At 34.2% G+C, this 13,299-nt stretch overlaps 1 protein-coding gene across 2 annotated transcripts in view; it reads right to left on the bottom strand.

Moving 5' to 3' along the window:
• Window positions 1-7,039: 7,039 nt before the first annotated feature.
• Window positions 7,040-13,299, bottom strand: part of LOC148618482 (caspase-3-like) — a 40,961-nt gene continuing 34,701 nt past the window's right edge. For both annotated transcript variants that reach the window (XM_088577471.1, XM_088577470.1), the window contains exons 2-5: window positions 11,898-12,145; window positions 11,028-11,203; window positions 8,746-8,890; window positions 7,040-7,411 (exon numbers count right to left, since the gene is read on the bottom strand). In XM_088577471.1, the coding sequence (XP_088433597.1) occupies window positions 7,161-7,411; window positions 8,746-8,890; window positions 11,028-11,203; window positions 11,898-12,145 (820 nt within the window). In that variant the 3' untranslated portion in view covers window positions 7,040-7,160. The remainder of the gene's footprint in view (window positions 7,412-8,745; window positions 8,891-11,027; window positions 11,204-11,897; window positions 12,146-13,299) is intronic.

Here is a 13,299-nt window from a genome sequence, read left to right as displayed (position 1 = left end):
GTATTTTATGTCTTTTTTTCTTCCTGCATGAATGTCAAGATAAAATTTTGACTTTCATTTGGTTACTTTATTGTTGATACTTTTAGGCTGTAAAAGGGATACAATGCATATTTGACAGGTATTATTTGAAGCAGCTTTTTTGATGTACTGGAATTTATTACTCGCATAAACGTTTCTTGGCTGCAGTAATCTGGAACAATGATAAGATTAACAAACAATTTTAGTATTTAATTCATTGTTTTGTATCCTGCAATAACTCTGTATGTGAATGCTCCGTATCTAAAGGCTGATATTCAGAATCGATTTTGGTTATAAATGTCATTGAGAGTGAACGTTTTAGAGGTCATCTGTCAGTAACATTTCTGTATTAAATAACAGTAAAACATGGCCACTGTCTAGATTTATAGTTGGTATTCCTGCATCATGTCCGTCTGCCTATGAACAATGTAATTTGTAAACCAAAATTCTTTCTTCATTGTTTTTGATGGAATTTTATATGATGGCTTGAAATAATATTTAAGTGCTCACAACAAGATAATTTTGCTCATGAAGGGAGATAATCCAACTAGTGTTTTTTGCGACTGGTATGACCCTAATTACTCCTGTAGTCACTTATAAAGTGTTGATACTTGGTTTTTACCCAATAACATGACTATTAGTAGCTATAAAAAGGTTCCAAACCACAATGGTAAGGTTGATATTTCCTTCACAAATGGTGGCCATGTTTTTCAAGGATGAAATATGAAGCATAAACTTAGTGCAGAATATCCAAAGGAAAAATCAATAAAGATTCATTTAATTCTGCCCAGTAGTTTTTAAAAGACTAGAAATAATAAGAGAAAGTATATGATAATTTGAAAATATTTTTTAGAAGGTGCATTTTAAGCTAAAGACATAAAGATGTGTATCGTAGGTGAAAACAACCCCAAAGCAATGTAATAAATCCTACAGTACAGTAATCAATATCAAATTTGTGTCTAGTTTGGTTTTGGTCATTCTTACGTCCTTAAGTGGAATGAAGTGCTCCTATGGAATGACAATCTGAAGAAGTAATCTATTATATCACTAAACAGATGTAAACATGACATCGCCACCAACTCGGCCATTATACAATGATTGATGAGTTGGTATAATGTGAACCTATGATGCTGGGTATATATACATAAATGTTACCATAAAAAATTGTTTTTACGTAAACATTGGTATTAATAGGAGGAGAGGCCTATTGTGTTGCTGATTGAACAAAGAAAAAATATGAGGGACTAACGAATACATTTACGATATTTATAAGGGAAATATTTTAATGCTTTTGCGTCGAAACCCTCATCTTGTAACTGTTATCTGGTTTAATTCCTTCATCTTTGATCAAGGAGTGAAGTATAAAGTCCTGATTTGATGCAAGATACTCATAATCACCATGTAACAAAATTATAGCGTCATTAGATACAAGCAACTTGTAAACTCCTTTTTAGCTCACCTGGCGGAAGGCCATGTGAGCTTTTGCTATTACTTGGCGTCCGTCGTCGTCATTAACAATTTTTAAAACTTCTCTGAAACGGCTTGACCAATTAGAACCAAACTTGGTATGAATGTTACATGGGGTATCCTGCATAGAACTGTGGGGATTTTTGATCCGTCGAAAAACATGGCCGTCGTTACTAAACATAGAACATAGGGGTCATACAGCAGTTTTTCGCATATATCTCCAAAACGGTTAGGTTTAGCCAAATTCTGAGATGGTGTAAAAGTGTTCACCATGATGAGATCTATCTGCGGTCAAATTTTCATTTTAATCTATTCAGCCATGTTGGAGTTATTGCCCTTTTTTCAACGTTTTTTGCTGTATATTCTCCTCTGACACTACGAGACCAATCGGAACCAAACTTGGTATGAATGTTTCTTGGGGTATCCTGCATAGAACTGATATGGGGATTTTTGATTCGTCGAAAAACATGGCCGCCGTTACTAAAAATAGAACATAGGAGCCAGATAGTGGTTTTTCGCATCTCCATAAGCGTTAAACCATATTGGAGTTATTGCCCCTTTTCAACGTATTTTTTTTCTTTGCTAGTTTTAATGTTAATTCTTACAAAAATCTCCTCTGACACTACTTGACCAATTGGAACCAAGATAAACTTTAACCTGGTGAGCGATTCAGGCTCCTGGGAGCCTCTTGTTACATGTATAATCTTGTACGGCGTTCATTGCCGTATTTTACAGGATAACGCTTTTCATACACTGTACACGTGTATTTATCACTTCATCTAAATCTACTTTGATAAAGAAGCAACCAAACGACCGACCGTATTGCATTGTTATTTTATTATGAATATCGTTTGGCTAGATCCTTCAATCTCAGTTTTCGCTATATAGATGACGTATTATCTTTAAACAATCCTAATTTCGGGGATTTGATACATCGCATCTACCCAAAAGAACTTGAGATAAAGGATACTACAGACACTGTGAAGTCAGCCTCATATCTTGACCTACACTCAGAAATCGATGGTAGAGAAAAACTTGACAAAACTTTACCACAAACGTGATGACTTTTCATTCAGAATTGTCAACTTTCCTTTCATCTGTGGCAACATCCCTTCGGCTCCTGCGTATGGAGTGTTCATATCACAACTCATACATAATGCCAGAGCTTGCCGAAACTACGCAGACTTTTTTTTATCGCGCTAGAACTCTAACAAATAGGGTTCTGGAACAGGGTTATATTGCTACAAGATTGAAGTCATCACTACAGAAGTTTTATGTATCGTGATGGTGTATCCATCAGCACCATGAAAACTGATTTATTCAACGGGTCATAGTTTTCCTTTCCTCGTTTGTCTACCCTGGACTTGACTTTTTATGAGCAACCCGGCGGGTGTTTCTAGAAAAGTGGAGGACGCTTACCCTACCGGTGCACCTGGTCCATGCTCCCAGTTTTTAGTGAAGTCCGAGTTGCTCGTTTGCTTTTGTTACTTTGTATGTATGATTTTAGTTACTTTATGTTGTTTGTTGTGTATGTCTGTTTTTCATGTCTGGTCTTTGTCCCTGGATTACATTCTTTTGATTACCGCTATAACCTTGGTTCCCTTGATTACTCTTCCAGACAGGAAAGTTTTTTGGCATGAAGATATGAAACTTTGCTTAGGGATGCACAATTTAACTTCCGGGATGGGGGGGGTGGTATTTAATTTTGGTTTTTAAAAATATTTCGATCCTGAATTTGGACAAAAGATAACTTGTTAAGGAAGGGTTATAAAATAAGTAATGTGAATATTAAAAAAAAAGAAAAAAATCGCTTACATGCGTTAGAAGAGTACATATTTTTTGCAACTCTTGAGTCAAAAAGAAAACCAAGTTCCTTTGAAAGTTTAATGGACAACTCCTCTTAAATTACTAAAGCAATTTGAACAAAACTGTACACCATTGATGTATGGAAGATGAGCGTCGATCCTCCTTTACAACGATTACTCATATTGTTTGGATTCGTCAAATTAGTAAGTGTGTTCACACTTTGCTTAATCGACCATGATTTTACAGGCATCCTCTAGTCCTATCTTTAAATGACAGTACAGATTCTAGCAAGTCTGTCTTGTATCTTCTCTTAAGATCAGCACAGACTCGAGCAAGTCTGTCTCATATCATCTCTGCAAAGTGCAATACAGACTCGATGAAGTTCATTTCATATCCTCTCTGTAAAGGACATTACAGACTCGATCAAGTCTGTCTCGTATCCCTCTCTAAAGGACATTACAGACTCGATCAAGTCGGTCTCGTATCCCTCTCTAAAGGACATTACAGACTCGAGCAAGTCTGTCTTGTACCTTTTCTGAAAAGTACAATACAGAGTCGAGCATATCTGTGTCCTATCTTCTCTCTTAAGGACCGTACAGACTCAAGCATGCTTGTTTCATGTCCTCTCTCTAAAGGGCAATACAGATTGTAGCAAATCTGTCTTATATCTTCTCTTAAGATTACTACAGACTCGAGCAAGTCTGTCTCATATCCCCTCTCTTAAGGATATTACAGACTTGAGCAAGTATGTCTCGTATCCTCTCGCAAAAGGACAATACAGACTCGAGCAAGTCTGTCTTACACCCTTTCTGTAAAGTACAATACAGAGTCGAGCAAGTCTGTGTGTCCTATCTTCTCTCTAAAGGACCGTATAGACTCAAGCATGCTTTTTTGATATGCTCTCCCTAAAGGGCAATACAGATTCAAGCAAGTCTGTCTCATATCCTTTCTGTACATGAAAATATAGAGTCGAGCATGCTTGTCTCATATATCTCCAAAGGACGATACAGACCAGAGCAAGAGTGTCTGTAAAGGACAGTACAGACCCTAGAAAGCCTGTCTCATAACCTTTCTCTAAACGGCAATACAGACTCGCACAAATATGTTCATATTCTGTCTCTAAAGGACAGTACAGAGTCGAACAAGTCTTTCTCATATTCTCTCTGTAAAGCAAGTCTGTCCCATATCATCTCTGTAAAAGCAGTCTGTCTCATATCATCTCTGTAAAGGGCAATACAGACTCGAGGAAGTCCATTTCATATCATCTATGTAAAGGACAGTACAGACTCGAGCAAGTCCATTTCATTTCCTCTCTGTAAAGGACAGTACAGACTCGTCAAGTCTGTCTCATATCCTTTCTGTAAAGGCAGTCTGCCTCATATCATCTCTGTAGAGGACAATACAGACTCAAGGAAGTCGATTTCATAACCTCTCTCTAAATGACAGTCAGACTGGAGGAAGTCTGTCTCATGTCGTCTCGGATAAGGGCATTTATCTGGACCTTTTTTATTCTCTGTCATATCTCTTCTTGCTGATTTTAAAGAGCTTTTCGACGTTGCTCATATATTTAACTTTTTATAGATGAGCCACTTTTTTTATAGTCTGTCGTCTTAACTTCAGAAGTTCGAATGTCTTATTAGACGTATTTGCTTTTGACTTCGGTTTTATAGATTTGGGTTTCATTCTAATCGTGGCTTCTGAAAATGTCACCTTGAACTTAAAATTATGTTCTGCTAAACGTTTCAGGATAAATGATATCTTTAGAAATAAATTTAAAAAAAAAACATAAAAACTAATATTGTAAATAAATGCAGGTGTAACCAATTTCTAGTATTGTTGGGTAAAAGGAAAGAAATCTGCGGAAGAAACAACACCTAAGTTCCGTGTTAAAACAAACTTATTATTTCATTTTATTATATGAATTCGTCTTACGACAATTAAATGTTGTATTTCGTAGATTATGTTTAGTGTGACGAATAGTTCCGTCGTTTGTCTTCAATCTAATATAACGACCCAAAGTAATGTTTGAAACAGCTGGACGTTTACAGACAAACATCAATGTAGTTGACAAGGAGTATTTTTTACGTTTTGATTAAAAATAATGTTTAACTATAGATTATAAAAGTACATGTTGCAGCACAGTTATTGCATCCAAACAAATTTCCCAACTTTTAATTTATTTGATTATACATTTAAATATAGAAAAACACCTAGGTTATGTGTATAGATTGCGTGGTGAAGTGATGTAGTTTTATCAGTCTTATATAGTATATAAAATTCTTGGGAGAATTTTGCAATGCATTACAACCTAAACCATTCGAATCCTCGTTATTCACTACCCAATAGATATACTCTTGTAAAAAGCAAAGGAGATGTCTAAGATATATTGAATGTATTTAGCAATACTGTTGGTACATCACTGCTACATTAAGCCTTCCTGATTCTTATGGAAATGTACTGAAGTTTGAACAATGATTCATTTTTCTTAAGAGTATGCATTGACTTCCAAATGTACCTTCAAAGGCAAATAAATATCAATGCTTATAAAGGCGTAACAATAAACATCGGTAATATCGGTAACTTTCTGAAAAAAAAGTTGCAAAGTGACATTAATGGAAGTTCTCATCTAGGGTTACACGTTAACTTTATATTAGCAAAAGGATTATTTAAGTGCTATTACTTTTACGTGCCTAAATGTCATATAGATCTTCTGACTTAGTTATGTAATGTGGTTTTTTTTTCTAGTTAGAAGCATGCAGATTTATCCGATGTAAAGACATGTTACAATGTAAAACGATTAAGAAAACGTACATCGAAGTAGTTTTCGATAATTTTGTTTCTTCATCTGAACGGAAGAAGCGCTTTCGGTTAGTGTGAACCGAGGATGACACGTGACACAGTCCGGTTTTTGTGCCAACTTTTTAAAAACGTCCCAAAGACTCTAATAACATTCATAGTATATCTACACCTAACTTGTTCTTATTGAACTTTTTGCTATATTATACACGTTTTAAACAAGAAATGATCCGGTAATTACGGATAAAGGTCAACAGCAGATTTTTATGTCTATTTTGTTCCATATTGTATTTAGGAAGTCTAGACATCACTTAATTACCTTAAGCTACCCATCATCCCTGCCAATGAGCCGTCAGGGACAGCTATCAGTTTCACAGCTTAAGGGTTTTTTTCCTTTATTGTCTCATATAATGAAGATTTGACAATGGAAAAAAATAACAGATATGATGAAAGGCAACAAAAGCACCAGCGTATAACCTAAATCATAATAGTTAATGTGGTTCCCACATGATAGTTGACATAATTAAGTTCAGATATTGTAAATATTATCTAATGATATAATGTACTACATACACACGAATTCTGTAATTAAGTATTTAATACGGAATTTTTTTTGTTAATTTACTCATTTGTTATACATTTCTTTAAATGTATCTTTGTGATCATGATGCACAATTGGTATGCAAATCATCTGATGTCAGATATGTGACTCATTGTAATAAGTCTATCAGTAGATCAACATATTGATAAGTTTCGTTATAAATTGACTCATTTGTCTTCATAGACCTAGGAACAATTTTAAATGAGAAATTTTAGTTCCTTGGTCTTGTTTCTTTTACATATAACTATTCAAATGATGCTAAATCAAATGTCTACGTTATTTTTGTGAAGACATCGATTTAGTGTGACAGAATTTTGATGTTTTTGTACTAGTTACACATAAAGTGAATGACTAAATTATAATGTTTATCTTATGAATCAATGGCACCATACGTTCAATACAAATGCTGACATTAATAAAGTACATCACAATTATGTATCTCATGATTATTGTTAAAATGCATATCCTTATATCAGTCCCGTATATCAGGTTTTTTTGGTCTGAAATATACATATCTAGTTAACATTGACACTATACAAGGCATTAGTTTCATTTTGTCTGTGAATTCCTCGTCTTTACATGATTCAAACTCATAAGCTACTATTCTATTGACTTGTGTTAACATATGAATAAGCTCCATTTTAGGACCATAATTCTCCACTACAATACACAAGGCCTGTATGAACCACGAACCATCCTGGTTATTCCTCCATGAGTAACATCCTGTAGTAAAATAGGTCATTTTCACATTTATTTCAATTGCTTATATCTTTTTATGCATCAAATAAATCTTTGTTGTCATTTCTAGCCCATATAACCTCACATTTCAGCTGCCGGCATCTGTCGTCGTCAATGGCGTCGTTGTTAACTTTTAATTTCAAATTACATACTCTGAAACAACTGCGTGGATCGTAACCGAATTTTGCCATATGCAACCTTACATTATATACTGTGTCAATTATGCTGATCAAGCATACAAAACGGATGTTTTACAACATGTAGGTATAATTACCAATTTCAACTAAATTACATTGCCAAAAGTTTAGAGGTACTTAAAAAAAAACTAGATGCAACACAGTGCCTGAATCACTCAACCTGGAACTCAATCCTTAGCCTTACGAATATTAGGTGGCAGGGATAAAAGAATATTACTGCTTTTCCTATCTGCTACAGTTCGTAAAATATCATCCATAAAATAGCTATTTCTTTATTTTCAAGGGACATCCCAAATAAATTCATTTCTTGCCACACTCAGCTGAATCGTTTATATGGCTGATTATAAGAATCATTTCTACAATTGAAAGTTTCTTTTTATCTGTGGTTTTCGATGCACTGACTAAAAACATTTAATGGTCGTTACTTCGACCCAATAGAGACATATAGGCCTTACCAGAAGGATCATTTAATCCATTATTTAATCATTTATCATTTACTTATTTTTTATTTATTTTAGGGGTGTTGGCTCAAAACTGCAAGAAGGACCATAGTTTGGTTTTTAAAGGCAATAACTCCAATAAAGAGACGCCCTGCAACTTCGACCCATACTTTTGTAGCGCTCTTTAAAAAAAAGTGAAGAAGACCATCATTTTTAATTTACATTATCTCTAATAGTTTTGAGTTTTACCTTGAAACAAGTGGCTAACTCATATCTTCTATACACAGGCATTGCAGATATAATTACTAAAGAATCAACATAATCCTCATAATTGTTAAAGAAGACATCCTAAAAATGTTGATGATTAAATTTGGTTACAATCAAGCAAGTGGTTTCAGAAGAGAAGATTGTTTTTAACGATAATGACTTATATACAATGAAGTATCATTGAGATGTCAGTCATAATGGTAAGTTCACCTACACCATTGAAAAGTACCCGTTTTTTGGTGTGTGTTTTCTTTAGTTTCTTTTTGTTGCCTCTATACCCATATTCTTTGCTTTGTTTGTGTCATATCAACACGGCTGCTTTTGAGTTTTGAGTATTGAGTATTTCAGATATCTGCCCCCTCTAATGCGTACATATTTTTGTAAAAATATGTTGAATTAAAAAAGCAATAATAACCTGGTACTGTAGAATAGGCAAACAAAAAATCTGCTTCAACTGGAATTTTCCGAATGGATGAAAGACCAGGTTCGAAATCTTCTGAAAGGCCACTCTTGTCAGACATGCTGTCAAAGGAATGATTCATAGGCATGGTACGGCAAGCCTGAAAAAAAGGAATGATTCATTTTATGGTGTGGTACGGCAAGTCTTAAAGGGAATGATTCACTGCATGGTATGGAACGGCAAGTTTAAAGAAGGAACAATTCATTGGTGCGGTACAAGCTTGAAAACAATCGATGACTTTTTGTAAATATTCACGGTTTATACAATGACAAATTACATCATGCTTAATTCAACAAAACATATATTGAAACAGAGCATTCGACAGTCGTTAAGGTATTGATTATCAGAACGTTATTTATCTTCTTGCTGATAAATCTGACTCAAATCTTTTATACAAGTTGCATACAAAATCCGAGCTTTAAGACCCAAAAATAAACGGTCTGGCTATGATGGATGTTTGACTTATAACTGAATGAAAAGAAAAAAAAGCTTCTGACTGTTAATTAAGATTCTTCCACAAAATTGTTTGAATAATAAAGAAATTTCATTTGATTGAAGTGGCATGTTCATGGTATAATATCCTAAAGAGATAAAAAGGAAAAACAATGACCTGAAATCCTAATCAACAGCATTTGAATATAAATCTACTGAAATTAGACCAGTCTAGTGTTCACTTAAATTAAACAAACAGCGAGATACAACATTCTACTGAATACAATAAATGGGAGGAACAAAACTGATTATAAGGATTTCAAGAGAGAAAAGCAATTTATAGCAGATGAAAAATGACACTGAACAGATTTATTGAGCATGAGTGGAGATTTCCCCCAGGAATAATGATGTAAGAAATTAACCTAGAGCGGTTTGCCATCATATCTCAGCGTCACAGGCAGCTCCATGATAAAATCTTTCAATCTAGGGTACTAGTCTGGGCTTTGTGACTCAGGAAAGACAATATCTTTGATGTAAAATTGTGAGAGATGATGGGATTGATTGATAACATGCTACATTTATACTATCCTTTCTTTTATTCCAATTTCTATCAGTTTATTGACCACTTTCCTCCAAGGCTTACATTACTATTGAAACATTCCCAGTTTGCCAATTGATGACTATGCACATAACAGCTGTATTTTATGAAGTTGGTTATTAGTTCGATACATTAATGTAGATCAGAAAAAAATGTATTTGGAACAATATCACGACAACAGCTATACTAAATAAAAATATAACGAAAAGATCCAAAAGTCCCGTGGCCTTCAATAGTGGATACTATTCTCCACTCGCGGAGCTCGGGATGCAGCCATTTTTTATTCTGTTTTTGCAGAGTTACCTCCCGTAAGAACAGGTATAATTTCGAAGTCTCTCTAATCGATGTTCGAATTCGGGTGCAGAAAAAAGAGGTAACTCGAATGAAAATGGCATCCCCAACACAACGGTGTTCCTAAAATTTACAGGGTGTTTCATTTTGTTGGTAGGTTACATAAGAATGATTTTCATTTGTATCCCAGGTAAATAAAATTTATGGCAGGGTCAGTAGAACGAGAAATTCCCTTTTGACTTTCGAGATTTTCTAAAGTATCGTCGATATCGGATGGAAAACCGTACGTGCTCCGAATAGACACCTGCTCCAATGGGAGATAAATGTTGACAAAATGTTGGTCCGCAAGTCGGGAATAAAACAAAACTGAAAACACATAAGGTTCAAACTACGATGTTAAGTTTCATTCAGAGTTTAAGCTTTACAGCATATGCTAACCGTCATTATAACAAACCAAAAATATATGTTTTTATGTTTGAATCCGGCATTTTTGATCGACAAGCGGTTTTCCATGTTGTTTCGACAAAGAGTTGCCAAAGATATGTACAAATATTTGTTCTAATGTTACTGGGTAAATTGAAGGGAAGAGATAATGTTTTGAGGGTTTATAATTAAAGTCAATCCGTAAGTTGAATAAATAGACCAATCCTTTTGACATTGGTTTTCTTTAATTGTGTCAACCTATTCATTGAGAGACTGAATTGCTTAGCATTTATAGTAAGATCTATTCCTGTTTTAAGTTCGCACGTTGACCTTATGACCCATGTTGTTATTAGTCTAAGTCGCCGTGGATATTTTCCTTGTAACTTTGTTTCGCAATGTACTTGATATCCGCGAAAAACTCGCTTGGTGACATTTCATAGTCTCTAAAATCACATCTCTACATATTAATATGATCTTACTATACGGAACTCACTTGAATAAAGAAAAGTTTTGGTTTGCCGACAAGTGTAGAACATCGGTCTCCCCTGAAAGGACTAGTAAGAACGTCTAAAGATAACATCCCATCAGTTGCATACACTCTTCCTTCTATCCCATGACTAAGTATAGCACAACCAAAGCAATCACAGTCAGAATGGTCGTAGTTGGAAGCTGTAATATTGTAACATATCAAGTGGCGATGCATATGTAATAAGTGAATGTAAAAATGAAATGTTATGTCAAAATCTACGGAACTACTAGTATTAAGTTATTGAATTACAATGGAAAAATTCTTATATACTCACAAACAGGTGGCGTATAGAACTACATACAACGCATACACAAAGCAAAATAATGAAGTATGATTCTTTCTAATTTTATTGTCTGTTTTGCAATATCCTGAACAAAACATTGATCTTATGTTTTAAGCACGAACGTCAACACGTGTTGTTATGGTTTGCATAACTTTGTCATGCTGGACGCACCTATTTCATCATATCATGCAATCTTCAATCATGACCTTTGTCATGCTGAACGAACCTACGCCATCATATCATGCAACTTCAAATATAATCTATATCATAAAAGACGCACATACGCTATCATTTCATGTTAACTTGGCCTTCAATCATGATCTTTGTCATGCTGGACGCACTTACGTCATCATATCAGGTAACCGTGAATCATGGTCTTTATCATGATGGACGCATATATGCCATCATTTCATGTTACTTGGTCTACTTACCAATCATGACCTTTGTCATGCTGCACACACCTACGTCTCATATCAAGAAACCGTCTATCATGATCTTCGCCATAATGGACGCACAAACGCCATTATTTCATGTTAACTTGACCTACTTACCTTCAATCATGATCTTTGTCATGCTGGAGGCACCAACGTCATCATATCGTCTGACTTCAAAACCTAGGTCTTGAAAACGTTCTTCCAAACGTTCTGCATCTGCATCTGTTCCATCACGACACCTTTGTCCCGTTGAGGGATGGAAATTTTTATTATTAATAATGATAAAAAGTCCCCGTTTTGGATAATTATAGTTGTAGGCATTTGGTTCTGATGGAGCACCAGGCCGAAGAGAACGTCTTTCTCCACTGCAAAATGAAGCTTTTATAAGAGTTTTACCAAAATGGAGAATTAATTCAAGTGTACACAATGTATTTCAAAATGTTTAAATGGAAGTATGTTTTCTATCGCTTGCTATGCATTATGATACAGCCTTATGTTTATAGATAGACTTATGTTAACTTTCATTTTCAGTCAGGTCCTCTTAAAGCAACAAGAAATGTCCGGTAATGAGAAGGTTTCAAATCTAAGTAAATAGATTTGAAACCATCTTATTACCAGTCTATACCCTATTTACTTATCTAACTTACAATTTATCTAAAATAGTCTTTCGTTTTTGCTTAGTGTATATAAAGGAATAAAGATCAGATCAGTCACTTTTACTTAAAATTTCAAAAAAGAAAATAATCAAATGAAAGTCGTGTTGAAATTTGTTCAGTTGCAAAAATTACGCTAATAGGACACACAGAATGACACAGATTTTACTTCTTAGTATAGTCCGTTTGAGTTTTAAAATTTTTTTTGAGAAAATAAATCTTTTTTTTTTCAAAATACTTTCTACTTGCAGATTCTTTTGTACAGTGCATAAGAACTCTGGAAAATACTTTTAGAATTTTATCCCAATTTACAAATGTCATTTCAATTTTATATATTTCTAATCTTTTTGTATGCTTAAATGTTGGAAGAGCTAATTGAATATTCAAGTACTGAATTATTTTATGTGACATAAACTAACTGATGTCAAATATGCTTTTTATACCTGTATTGACACCTTTAGATTTTCAAAGTACTTGAAGTACCATGCTTTGTAATGTAGCCTGATCACATCGTTTATATTTCATCAAATATTCAAATAGCTGTTCCAACATTTAAACAGATAAAAATTAAATTAAGATATTTAAAACAAAAATTACAATAAGCCCACTTGGAATTTCTTAGGGAGGCCTGTTGAGATTGAAATATAAAAATATTTTTCAGATTCATATGTACTCTAGAAAAACAAGTACAGTTTTTGAACAAAAAATGATTTTCTAAGAAATCTTTTTTTAAAGATTTATCAAACTCAAACGGACTATATAATGCCTCTATTTTCCTGTTTTATACAACACAATCTATATAAGTATAAAGTGATACGCTTTTACAAATTTTGATGTTTAAAAAAGAAAACAAGATGTCAAATGTA

The sequence above is a fragment of the Perna viridis genome, chromosome 4, assembly GCF_037379345.1.
Source record: "Perna viridis isolate PV_CMFRI_1.1 ecotype Kerala chromosome 4, ASM3737934v1, whole genome shotgun sequence".
NCBI classification, from domain to species: Eukaryota; Metazoa; Mollusca; class Bivalvia; order Mytilida; family Mytilidae; genus Perna; species Perna viridis.
This window is presented reverse-complemented; position numbering and strand designations above follow the sequence as displayed.